The 13,269-nt window shown below is 41.3% G+C and overlaps 1 protein-coding gene across 1 annotated transcript in view; it reads left to right on the forward strand.

Moving 5' to 3' along the window:
• Positions 1-13,269, forward strand: part of DST (dystonin) — a 487,169-nt gene that overhangs the window by 277,505 nt on the left and 196,395 nt on the right. The window contains 1 exon segment of the mRNA XM_047733080.1: positions 12,254-12,420. Within this exon segment, the coding sequence (XP_047589036.1) occupies positions 12,254-12,420 (167 nt within the window).

Here is a 13,269-nt window from a genome sequence, read left to right on the forward strand (position 1 = left end):
TGGGAGAAGATATTTGCAAATGACATATCAGATAAAGGGCTAGTGTCCAAAATCTATAAAGAACTTAGCAAACTCAACATCCAAAGAACAAATAATCCAATCAAGAAATGGGCAGAGGACATGAACAGACATTTCTGCAAAGAAGACATCCAGATGGCCGACAGACACATGAAAAATTGCTCTCAGGGAAATACAAATCAAAACCACAATGAGATATCACCTCACACCAGTCAGAATGGCTAAAATGAACAAGTCAGGAAATGACAGATGTTGGCGAGGATGCGGAGAAAGGGGAACCCTCCTACACTGTTGGTGGGAATGCAAGCTGGTGCAACCACTCTGGAAAACAGCATGGAGGTTCCTCAAAATGTTGAAAATAGAACTACCCTATGACCCAGCAATTGCACTGCTGGGTATTTACCCTAAAGATACAAACGTAGTGATCGGAAGGGGCACGTGCACCCGAATGTTTATAGCAGCAATGTCTACAATAGCCAAACTATGGAAAGAACCTAGATGTCCATCAACAGACGAATGGATAAAGAAGAGGTGGTATATATACACAATGGAATACTATGCAGCCATCAAAAGAAATGAAATCTTGCCATTTGCGACGACGTGGATGGAACTAGAGGGTATCATGCTTAGCGAAATAAGTCAATCGGAGAAAGACAACTATCATATGATCTCCCTGATATGAGGGATAGGAGATGCAACATGGGGGGTTAAGAGGGTAGGAGAAGAGTAAATGAAACAAGATGGAATTGGGAGGGAGACAAACCATAAGTGACTCTTAATCTCACAAAACAAACTGAGGGTTGATGGGGGGAGGGGGGTTGGGAGGGGGGTGGGATTATGGACACTGGGGAGGGTATGTGCTATGGTGAGTGCTGTGAAGTGTGTAAACCTGGCGATTCGCAGACCTTTACCCCTGGGGATAAAACTATATGTTTATAAAAAATAAAATTAAAAAAAAAAAGAAGTAATGTGCTTGAAAAGGACTTACTAGACTCTAAGTACTTGATACCTTCTATCTATCTTATTACTATCTCCTGCTGCTATGGAAAGGTGGAAATACTTTGTAACCATCTGCTAAGTAGAAGAGCTATATGTTCTCAAAATTTGTAGCAGGACATTTCTTTCTTTCCTTTGGACAGAAAGCATTCTGCCTAAGTGGAGTATGCTGTCCCCGTCTGTCTCCCCAACTCCACTCATCTTCTCACTATATCTTCAGCACATACTTCCTGAATACTTATTATTTATCAGACAGTATATTCCTCTAACTCCATGATTAGCTTACAGTTTTGTCAACCTTTTAGACCATAGACAACCCCTGGGAATAACCTATTCTTAGAGCTTGTATTGGTTATTTACACCTTAGTACAAGTCCATTTCAGAGACATTGTTGATAGTAGCTCTGGTATGAGATGATAAAAGGACATAATGCTGGAGGCAAAGTGGCTGTTCTGTGGGGTGTAGGCTGTTGTTTGAGGTGTTATGTTTGGTCTAGTGAGGATTATTTTGCAAATGGAGCCCTGAAAGGAATCACCCCGCTATGGGCTACTGACCTGAGGGAAAAATGAGTGTGAATTGTAAGGATTTCTTTTCTTTTTTCTTTTTTCTTCTTTTTTAAGATTTTATTTATTTATTTGACAGATAGAGATCACAGGTAGGCAGAGAGGCAGGCAGAGAGAGAGAGAGAGGGGGGGGGGAGGAAACAGGCTCCCTGCCGCGCAGAGAGCCTGATGCGGGGCTCGATCCCAGGACCCTGGGATCATGACCTGAGCCGAAGGCAGAGGCTTTAACCCACTGAGTTACCCAGGCGCCCCAGGATTTCTTTTCTAAATGTGAAGGAGAAACTTCTTGCTGATTCTGGTCTGAAATTCAAGAGACCTAAATCCACACCCTAGGCCTTCTGCTAGCACACTGTGAGACCCTGGACAAGTCACTTCACTTCCTGTAGCCTCAGCTTGCTCACCAGTGAAATGAGGGGTCCCCCAAATGGCTCTGCATATTTTCAGTTTGAGTTCTCCCAATTCCTTAATCCTTAAGTATTTTTATAGCTTTCTGTAAGCTAAATATCTTAGTTCTCTTAACTTCAGAGATGTTGCCTTTTCCAGTGTTACGCATCGTAGATTATTTAAGTAGCAACTTTGATTAAACTTTTTAATCTTTTCATCAAATTACAACTATTTTAAAAGTTAAAAAAATAAAAGTTGCATTATTTGCCTTGTATAGAAGAATGAAATCCAAGCATTCTTTACAGAAATAAATTGAATCTTTTAGGAAATATCTGATTCAACTTTGCAAGTTGGCTGTTCTTGTGTTCTCAGTGCATGCCAGAACCATGACAACATCTGTAAAAATAGGGTGTTCCTGTCGCCCAGTTGTCTGGTGGCTTTGACTTTGCTCAAAGGACTTTCACATTTACAGCCTCAGCTGACCAACATAGTGAGGCAGTTGCAATTCACCTAGCAGTAAGTAGGTCATCTAGCAGTAAGCTGTGAATGAAAGCAGAGTGAGCTCTGAGATGGCATATGGTGGCTTGTTTTCTTTCATTGGAAGACACTCTGAGGTTATCTGTTTTGTCAGATTTCTGAAACTGCTTTAGAGAAACGATGTGGATGAAGCTTAGTTTCACTGCTTAATGTTGGGCTCTCGCTGAGTGGTCCATGGGCCTGTGCTTGTTGCTGGGTACTTCTGTTCAGCGGTCAGGGCGCTGTATTATTAACTGGAAAGTGAGGCTCATTGGAAACCATTTACTTTTCTAAAATGACAAGTTTTACATGACATGATAGTTTAAAACTCATTCATATCAAATGAAAACATGAACCGTGTTTCTGATCTTCCTTCCTTCCTTCCTTCCTTCCTTCTTCCTTCCTTCCTTCCTTCCTTCCCCACTTTCTTCCTTCCCTGCCCCCTTCTTATTCAACAGATATTGAGCACCTAATCTGTGTCATGTTGGGCAGAGTATGAGGAGACCGTTTCAAGGGGAGAAGTAGCTTGTTTGGAGGACCCTAAGAGAGAGGGAGGATGTGGTCTATATGGTTTGAATTTCATATGGTTTGATCATAGAGTAGAAAGGGAATGGCTTGAGTCTAGGGGGATCAGCCAAGACTGAGTTGGAGTACTGTGGTGGCATAGTCCAGGACATCCTAAACTGGCATTTGAGTATAGCCCAAGCCTTGGTGCAATGAGTCTGGTTAGGACACTATTACTAATCCAGACACTGAAGCTTAGTCCCAGAAGAAGGTGAAAGCTCTCTTGAGCCCAATATTATTCCAGGTGTCTCATGACTGTGTCTTAAGATGTCATTGGTATTGACATTGGAGACTAGAGGTGATGGTCCAGACCAAGGTTAGTAGTTACTGCAACTCAGTAGTTGATAGTGGGGAAAAAAGAGATAACAGGTAATAGAAGACCCTCTTCTCTCCTAAACACAGTTGTGGGAACACTAATATATCACTGTTATTAAGTGCTCATGTCTTCCCTAGGGATGACTGAGCATGAGTGGCAGGATGAGTCAGTACACATGACTGGGTTTCAGAAGAGTTGGAGCAACTCATGCTTTTATTTTTTGAGGGTTCCAGCTCTGGTTTCTTTGGCTCCTAGATCGCAGAAGCAGAAACAGTCTGTTTTCAGGTGTTTATTGTGTCTTCTGAGCTGTTTCTTGAGTCTGTGGTTCACATTGCCTGATGGTGCTCTATGAGGCATTGGGTCCAATGGGCACTATGAAGCTCATCCCTGAGCAGGCACATGCCTGGTTCGACCACAGTTTAGACTCTGTGCATTTGGGTTAGTCTTGATTTCTTGTGTTTGAATTTCCTCCACCTGGACCTCATTACCATCTCCCTCCAGAGACTCCCCTATAGCTGCCAACACCTTCTGTTAGTTCTGATTATTAAGTTCTGATTATCGTATGTTGTCTCTGCTCTGCCAAGAGGGAGAAGGGAAATTAGGTAGTAAAGTATCAGTGTTGTGTCTAAGGGCAGAGGTAACATGGGAAAAGAAACTTGAAGGTAGGAGAAAGTAGGAGAGCTTTGTTTTTTTGATAGCAATTTTTTTTTTTTAAGATTTTTATTTATTTATTTGACAGAGAGAGATCACAAGTAGGCAGAGAGGCAGGCAGAGAGAGAGGAAGGGAAGCAGGCTTCCTGCTGAGCAGCGAGCCCGATGCGGGACTCGATCCCAGGACTCTGGGATCATGACCTGAGCCGAAGGCAGCGGCCCAACCCACTGAGCCACCCAGGCGCCCTTTGATAGCAATTTTTTTTTTAGGCTGAGGTTTTTGGTTTTTGTTTGTTTGTTTTTTAATTTAGGTTTTGATCTTGCTTTTGTAGAGTGAAAAGATAAGACAGAAATGGTGACTTTTTTATTCTCAAGACTCTGGATCCTGAACTATGAAAATGATTTCATATACTTGGCATCTGGTCTTTTTTTTTTTTTATGCCCTACAGGGCTCAAAATAATTTTGCTAAAATATATAGCCTGCAGCCATTTTCCTAATTCAAATGAGTTTGAGGACTTCTTACCTAAATGGTTAGATTTTTCTGAGCATTTGTTCTATTTCCAGTAGGAACAATGCTTTTAGAATCCCTATTGGAGAACCCACTTTCTAATAATGGGACCATGCAGTTTTTGAGCATGCCTTACTGTCACATATTGTTAAACCTGGAACTGTTCTCTGTAAACCAGCTTTTGTCAGGGCTGTGGAAAACACTTGCACTTCACATAAAATTTTTGTAGATTCCTCTTTCTAATTTCGGTTTGAACTATCTTGGAAGAAGAATACACGTAAATAGAATGGTGGTAAAAGGCAAATTGCCCTTTCTTGCTCTAGCCTGGTAGTGTCACCACTACCTTCTGGGCTTTATGGGAAGGAAATAATATTTCTGTGCAGTTCAAGTGAAATAAAGATTTGGCCTACACAATGTATGTATAGTTAGCAAAAAAAATGTATGAAGATTGGGTATTTTTCTATTAATTGACTTCAACCAATTCAGTACCATTTTCATGTGGGAATTGAACCAATTCTATCTGCTAATACTAAAAGTAAATTTAAGCAGAATCTGTGATAAACTCTTCACTGAAATTTCACATTTAAAGCGGATATACTGGAAAAAAGGTCAATGCTTAGTTGAAAAATTAAAGAAAATAATCCAAAACAATAATTTCAATTGTAAGTAAAATAGCTCCTCAGATGCAGACCAGACATGACAGACAGTTCATATGAACTTGAGATTCCCAGTAGTGAGACTCAGTTCTAGAAGAAGATGGAAGCTTTGCTGAGCCCAGTACCATTCTAATGACCTATCATAATTGTGTCTTAAAAGTTACTGTGAGATTGACCTTGGCGTTCATTTGGACTTACAATATAAAGACATTTTAATTCAAACATTTTGACCTCATCTCATCACATTTTTCTTGAACTTGGAGAATACTAGATTTAGGTTGTTTTTATATAGTGCCAAAATAAGTTTTTTGAAAAATGTTGTGAAATGTGTCATTTCTCTTGTGTCAGTAGTAAGCAGACAAAAACCTACTTGGCCAAGTGACATTTTTATGGGTGCCTCAGTGTTGCTGGCTGGAGTTTGTAATTAAGCCTCTCGTTCCTGTGTGGGACCTTGAAGTATATGATGAAGCAGAATGATCCAGCATATCCTGGTTGCCTGAGTGAAATAATTCATATTCCACAGGTGCCAAACTCAGTCACAAAGACATAGTTCACAGGGTATTTACTGTCTATTATGTGCCGAGCAGTGACTGAGTTAGACACTGTAATGAGTAAGACACTGTAAATGGGGTAACTGATGGGGCCATCCTCTGAGCTACAAACACAGAAACAAGAACAGGTTGGAGGAAGAGTGATTAATTTTTCTCTGTAGTGAGTTTGAAGAGGTTGTGGGATAAAGCACAGTGGAGCCAGGCAGATTCAAGTCCAGATTTTACTGCTACCTGTTAGTAGTGTGAGCACTTGAGCAAGTCACATAACATGCTTCGTTATCCTGTGTAAAATGAGATTGTATGTTGGGATGATCATGAGAGAATACTTGGGAAGCGCTTGAGCTCATGGTCTGGCTCATTGAAGTGCTCATTATATGGTTAGTGTTACTGTATTGACAGAAGTGTTCATTAGGGAGGTGGGATTTCTAGGTCTTGAGTTCAGGGGTGAGGTTTGGATGTAACTTAGGGATCCCAGAGTCATCAGTATGGGGGGGCAGTTGAAACCACTGTAGAAGATTAGACTGTACAGGGAGAGTGAGAAGAGAAGGGGGCTGAAGTCCGAGCCTGAGGAACGGCACTAAAGGAAGGGTAGCAGAAAACTGAGAAGGAAAGGCCAGAGAGGCAGGAGGAAAACCAGGAGGGAATGACATCAGGGAAGTCAGGGAAGAGAGAATGACAGGAACAGATGCCTCAGAGAGATCAGGATTAGGAAATGGATGGATTGAGGGGCGCCTGGGTGGCTCATTCGGTTGTGTCTGCCATCAGGTCAGGTCATGATCTCAGGGTTCTGGGATCAAGTTCCATATTAGGCTCTCTGCTCAGCAGGGAGTCTGCTTGTCCCTCTCCCCCATCCCTGCTCATGCTTGCTCTCTCTCAAATAAATGAAATCTTAAAAAATATTTAAAATAAAGAAAAAGAAAATAGATTGGAAAGCAACACTTGAGCTCTTCTGCAGGGTGTTTTTCTGTCATTAGACTGCAGGCTCCATGAGGATGGTTGTAAGATCAATTCCCAGTAGTGGTTTGAGCAGCCATTTGTGAGTGCTTCGTGCATAAGCAAGCCTGTGGAAGAGAAGGTAGTAGATGATTGCTCACAGTATCTTTGAGCTCTTCAGGCGCCATATGACCTCCCTCCTTTTGTGCCCACCACTTCCTCTGTTACATTTCACTGTCTGATTTCCTTTTTTCATTGAGAAAATCATGTCATGAACAGGAACCTCCCTCACTTTCTTGTCTGGTCACAGCTACTTTTAGTTGAGTGGTTGGGATGGAAGCCAAATCACAACAGGTTGACAGGTAAAGATAATAAAGGTAAAAAATACAAAAATAAAATCAATTTTTAAAAAAACATACAAAATAACAGGTTTTTTTTTTTTTCAGTTGTTTTACTGGGCAGAGAGAGAAACAGTGATAAGTAAAGAGGGAATTGAGTTAATGAAGCTTTATTTATTTATTTATTAAAAATTTTTTTTTAAAGATTTTATTTATTTATTTATTTATTTATTTGACAGAGAGAGAGAGAGCACAAGCAGGCAGGGAGGCAGGCAGAGGCAGAGAGAGAAGCAGGCTCCCCACTGAACAAGGAGCCCAATGCAGGGCTCAATCCCAGGACCCTGAGATCATGACCCGAGCCGAAGGCAGTGGCTTAACCCACTGAGCCACCCAGGCGCCCCTGAAGCTTTGTTTATTTTTATTTATTTTAGGATGGAAGAGACGTGGGTATTTTAAGTACTAAGAGCAAAGACCCAGATGAGGAAGGAATGATTGGTAGAGTGAGACTCCCAGGAGGCAGGAGGAGGAAGGATTCTGAGCATAGGAGAAAAGCAGGTCATATGGAAGCCAAGTTTGTGTGTAGCAGGGCAGGGAAGGGAGGGAGTTCTTACTCATGTTGCTATTTTCTTTACAAAGAAGGAGATAAAAAAAAAAAGTGATTGTGAAACATAAGGGGGTGGTAGGTTAGGGAGTTTCTTGCAAATGGTAAAGAATATTGCAAGAGATACTGTGAGGGATGGAAAAACTGGGCAATTGGGACACCAAGAAGAAGTGCCAGATTTCTTAGAGCACTTAGCTGAATTACAGAGCCGGAATTTGTGGTAGCAGCAGCCCACATGGGACTGTGGTTTTCCAGTGGAGCATATAGCATAGGTGGCGAGTAGAGGAGACATATAGCTGACTTGATCAGGATTAGGCTTTGGCCTGGGAATTTCAGGACAAGGAGAAGTTCGTGAGGGAGTTGAGGAAATTATATGAAGTGGTGGATCATGTCGTACAGGCCAGATGGAGAAGGAGGTGAAGATCGAAAAGGGCTCACGGAGTGGGACACAACTGGACAGGTCAAGGCATGTGAGATGTTGATGAAGCCAGGTAAGTGGTTTAGCAGGGGATAGAGAATGAAAGTTAGAAGAAGAACAGGAACTCACTCTCAAAACTTAAAGGGCTGAGGTGGGCTAGTTCTGGCGTAAGACGCTGTGATCAAGAATGTAGCAGCAGGTGTGGAGAGAAGGTAGACTACGAGGGAGACGGGTACAGGCTGAGCTGCGTGTCGGATCTTTGTGGGGGTAGGGGGTAGGTAACCATGCAGGGAACATTTTAAAGGAGAAGAAAGTGGTAGTACAAGAGTGGCCGGTAGTATAAAAATGGATTGGTGGGACATATGGGTCATGGTTGGAAGACTGTTGATTGTGCATCACTAGGGGAGTTAGAATACACTTCACCTGTCTACACGGGCCAGGGGGTGGGTGGGACTTGACCTGGAGCAAGAGGGGCAGACCTGGTTTAGTAAAATGGTAGAAGCAGTGTAAGGTCCTGAAGAGATCAGAGACTTTGTTTTCCACAGAATAGACATTTCTGAAAATCTTGAGAATGGTGTCAAGCCGGGTCAGGAGAGACGAGGCAGGGATGAAATACAGGCATGGATGGCTCAGCGACAGGAAGAGCCTGCAGTTGGGTGGAAGCCAGCAATGACCTGGAGGTGCGGCATGAGGGTTTCGAGTTACCCGAAGGAGCGCAGTGAGAAAGGATTTTGTTTGTTTTGGGGGCTAGCTGACAGATTGTTGGGAAGAAACATTGAGCGGCAAGCACGGCTAATAAAATTGTGGCAGGAGAAGCTAACATTTATAGTGTTTTCTACATGCCGGGCGCTGTGTGAAATGTTTGATGTGGATTTATTTTATGGAATCTGTAGAACCACTCAAGGAGGTAGAAATGATGAGGTCATCATTTAAGTTTTCAAAATGAGGAAAAAGGATTTTAGAGTGATCATGCAAATGGCCCTTGGTCATAATCCCGTTAACTCTTAGAGTTGGAATCTGAGCCCAGGCAGCGTGAATGTACACCTTCTCTGATCTCCGTATTGCCACCAGGATTTGAAGGAAGGAAACTCAGTTACCTCTTGGAATCAGACCTGACCTGTCACTGAAGGAGGATTCGGGCTGATTTGCTGAATGCACAGATTTTAAATTAGGGGCCATCTGTGACGACTACAGACTTAATTTTTAGAGTTTAACGTATTTTTCATTTTGGTTTTGGTTGCACAGTATCATGAAAAGTTTGATATACTCAGAGGTAGTGGTTAATGGTAACGGGACCTTTAAAAAAACACCATGAGTTTCCCTGTCGGAATAATACTCAAGTAATTGGAAATAGCAGGAAAAGCTGAAAACAAGTCAGTGTGTTAAGCAGTCTTTGATATGTTAAAGTTTGGTTTGTAACATTTGAAAATCACAGGTTTTTAAGTAGTGTATACACATGTAACAGTCTGAAATAGTGTGTGTAGGAGTAATAATCTGAAATTCATCCATTGGAACCTTATTTAATAAGACTATATTACTTTCTCCTGGTTGATATTTAGACCGTTTTCATCCTCTAAACTCCCCCTTGCTTTAATATCCTTCCTTGGGTAAAATGCTGTGCTGTGCTCGAACCTGTTAAACTTACTTTGTACTTGAAATTTACAGACTTCCCTTGTGAATAGGTAATTCAGTGACTAGACTGGTGTGGTTCTTGACCCATGGAAAATAGTCCCCGCTCTCTTTAGCTACCTCCTTTTTTCTTTATATAGTTGTAATTACCACCCATGTAGCTCCTGTGGTGTAAGGGTTTCCAGAAGCAGTTGATCTTATAATTTGTAAAGGCTAAGAGGAAACTGTTGTCAGATTTTACCTGGAGGTTTAACTTTCTCATTCACTGTTTCCTAGATTCGTTTTTCTGAACCCTTGTTTTTATAGATTTTGATTTGTTTGAGGCAGCAAATTTTAAAAACTTTGTTTTTTACTTCACTTTATAGTAGGAGAATTGGGAGAATAATAAAACCAAAGTTTTGCTTCCACCTTTGTCAAAATGAATAATAAAAACCACAATAATAAAATCGCTGACATTACGCTGGGTTCGTGTTCAAATTCTCACAATGCAGTGTAATAACAATTACCATCATTATTTTACAAGCTGGAACATCAATAGTGGAGATGGAGTTTAAACTCCCGGGATGTGCTAGAGAGGCTCTCTAGCATAATTTTATTTTATTTATTGATTTTTAAAGATCTTATTTATTAATCTATTTAGAAGATGAGAGAGAGTGTACAAGGTGGGGGGAGGGGCAGAGGAAGAGGGAGAGAGAGCATCCCAAGCAGACTCTGTGCTGAATGCAGAGCTGTGGTGGGGCTTGATCTCAGGACGCTGAGATCATGACCTGAACATAATCACAAGCTGGAAGCTTAACTGACGGAGCTTAACTTCTCTAGCCTAATTTTAGAGTATCAGTTAGAAGTTAGGTGAAAGAATATTGTGACTTTTCTGGTCTCTTTTTCCACATTAAAAAAGAAAAAAGAATTCTTTCTGTATGTATATTCTATATAATGTGTTCATGTATATGCATAGTTCTTATCATGTTGTGGAGATTAGCACAGATTCTCAGGAAAGATGATTAAATTGTGACATTGTGGGGATGCCTGGGTGGCTCAGTCGGTGAAGCATCTGTGTTCAGCTCAGGTCATGATCTCCAGGTCCTGGGATTGAGCCCCATGTCAGGCTTCCTGCTCAGTGGGGGAGTCTGCTTCTCCCTCTGCCTCTGTCCCTCCCCCCCAACTCCTGCTCTCTCTCTCTCTCTCAAATAAATAAATAAAAATCTTTAAAAAAATAAATTGAGACGCTGTCCTCTACTTTCCAATGATCTGTCAAGGAGCATGTTTCAGATTGAGGCTGGGAGAGAGCACCACAGGGCATAGCGGTCTGTGCTGAATAGCAGAGAAAGGGTGTGTGTGGCCCCTGCCGGTGTTCTTAGGAGCTGCCAGGCCTGGTGTGGGCTTTGACTGCCGCACCCTGCACAGGGTCCCGGGTTGGCCATGCCTCTGGCTTTCCTGGCAGCTGGGAAGGATAAAGGGCTTCCTGTTTGAGCCAAGCACTGCTGCGCATAAAAGGCTTTCTTCAGTCTGGGTTTTTAAAATTTTCTACTTTCAGTTACTTGACTCTGCCTGTTTTGACCTCTGACTTCTGGGTTGTATTTACAGTCTCTGAGGAGGACTTTAGACTGAAGAAAGTTTTAAACATGATCTGCTTCTCCTCCTACCTCCTCATTTTATAGATGAGGAAGTTGACTCATGGACATGAAATGAATTATTCAAAGCTATGGGACTAGTGGCCAAGACTAGAAGCCAATCTCATGACTTTACTGATGTTTTTCCTGTTACAAAATGATTTGTGACTCCCTACGAATTGCTTCCAATTCCTTATTTACTCATCCTGATCCTGGCTTCCTGCCTGTCTCCTTGATCCCTTGGCTTTGCCTCCTGCACTGATGGAGGGAACAGTTGTTTGTTGGTGTTAATCCCAGCTTTGGAATCACTGTGTGACCCCTGGTAGAGTCACTCTGTGCCTTAATGCCATTATCAGCAGATTAAGTAGGACCCTATTAGAGAGGTGCTTGAGAAAATGTAAATCATGTGAACTGAAGACCTGTTTTATTTAGTGGAAGAAACTTTTAGAAAATTTAATGAAAACAAATAAAGTATAGGGAAAAGTCAGTTAATACAGATTTCTTGTTGAGTAAGCTGAGCCAAGGACTTGTGAGAAAGTTAAAGAGACTTTAGATCAAATTGTCATGTAATGTAGTGAATTGGAAACATTTTTGATCTTTACACAGAATACCTGTTGGATAAAATCCTCCTCTGGGGGTGGTAATCTAGATTAATCTGTAGTTTATATTTTTGATCTTGAATTTGGAAAAACACTTGGTTGAATTGTTTTAACGGATCTGGTCAATAAAGAAGAATCTCACTGAAAATTAGAATTTTCAATGCTGTGACATTTTGGCATATTAAAAAAACTAGATGTGTGGGTTAAATCCTAATTTTCTATCTGTGAACTTCTTTGAAACTCAGTTTCCCTATATGTAAAATGGGAAAAATATACTTAGCTTTCCCATGAGAATTAGGAGGATCAAGTAAAATAACACTTGGCAAAGTTCTTGGCGCATAGTAGTTCTCTGTCTGAGCTAGCTTTCCTCCTAATGTTTTAATACTTTCTATTATGTTTAGATATCTGATATCCATGTTACTGGAGAGTCAGAGGACATGTCTGCTAAGGAGAGATTGCTCCTGTGGACACAGCAGGCAACAGAGGGTTATGCTGGAATACGGTGTGAGAATTTCACTACCTGCTGGAGAGATGGAAAACTATTTAATGCCATCATTCATAAATACAGGTATGAAATTGGGGGGGTTTCCTTAGACAAATATGAGAAGTGTTTCTTTTGATTTCCAAATTTCAAAAGAACCTTTTATTATTTCAGAAGCAATACATGTGCATGGCAGAAAGTTAGAAAATACAGACGAGGCCTAAGTAGAAACATCACATTTCCACTGCTACGAGATCATCACTCTAAGCTTGTGCACACACACAGACTCTCATAGCTATAACACGCCTTTGGATTTTGCTGGTAACTTGGAAGACAATAAGGTCTGATAATACAGAATCTTTAGGTGGATGAGCACAGTTGTGCATGCAGAGGACTGATGAATGGGAGGGTGAGGGTGTGGTTCTCATTTAGCGCTCACACATATCCAAATTATAGTCTCTTAGGCTCATTACTCTAGTGAGTAGCAGGGTTCAGAAGTGACCAACTTTGGGGTGGTTAAAAGTTTTCTGGTAAGAATTGTTATTATTTTTTTAAGCTTATTTGTTTTATTTATTCATCTCTACACCCAACATGGGGCTCGAACTTACAATCCCAAGATCAAAAGTCGGTGCTCTTCTGACTGAGCCAGCCAGGCACCCCATCTGCTGAGAATTATTAACAACTAAATCCTAGTTAATACTGACATAGCACTTACTAAGTGTCAGACGCTATCCTATGCAGTTTTTACATGTATTAACTTATTTAGTCCTCACAACATTCCTATAGGAATATAATCATCCCCAGTTGACAGACAAAAACTGAGGCACAGAGTAAAACTTGCTTTTAGCCACATAGCCAGCAAGAGGCAGCTTTGAGATTCAGACCTGGGGCCTCTGGTTTTTGACTCCTTGCTTTTATTGTCTTATAAGGAGCTAG

This window comes from Lutra lutra, chromosome 6, assembly GCF_902655055.1.
Source record: "Lutra lutra chromosome 6, mLutLut1.2, whole genome shotgun sequence".
NCBI classification, from domain to species: domain Eukaryota; kingdom Metazoa; phylum Chordata; class Mammalia; order Carnivora; family Mustelidae; genus Lutra; species Lutra lutra.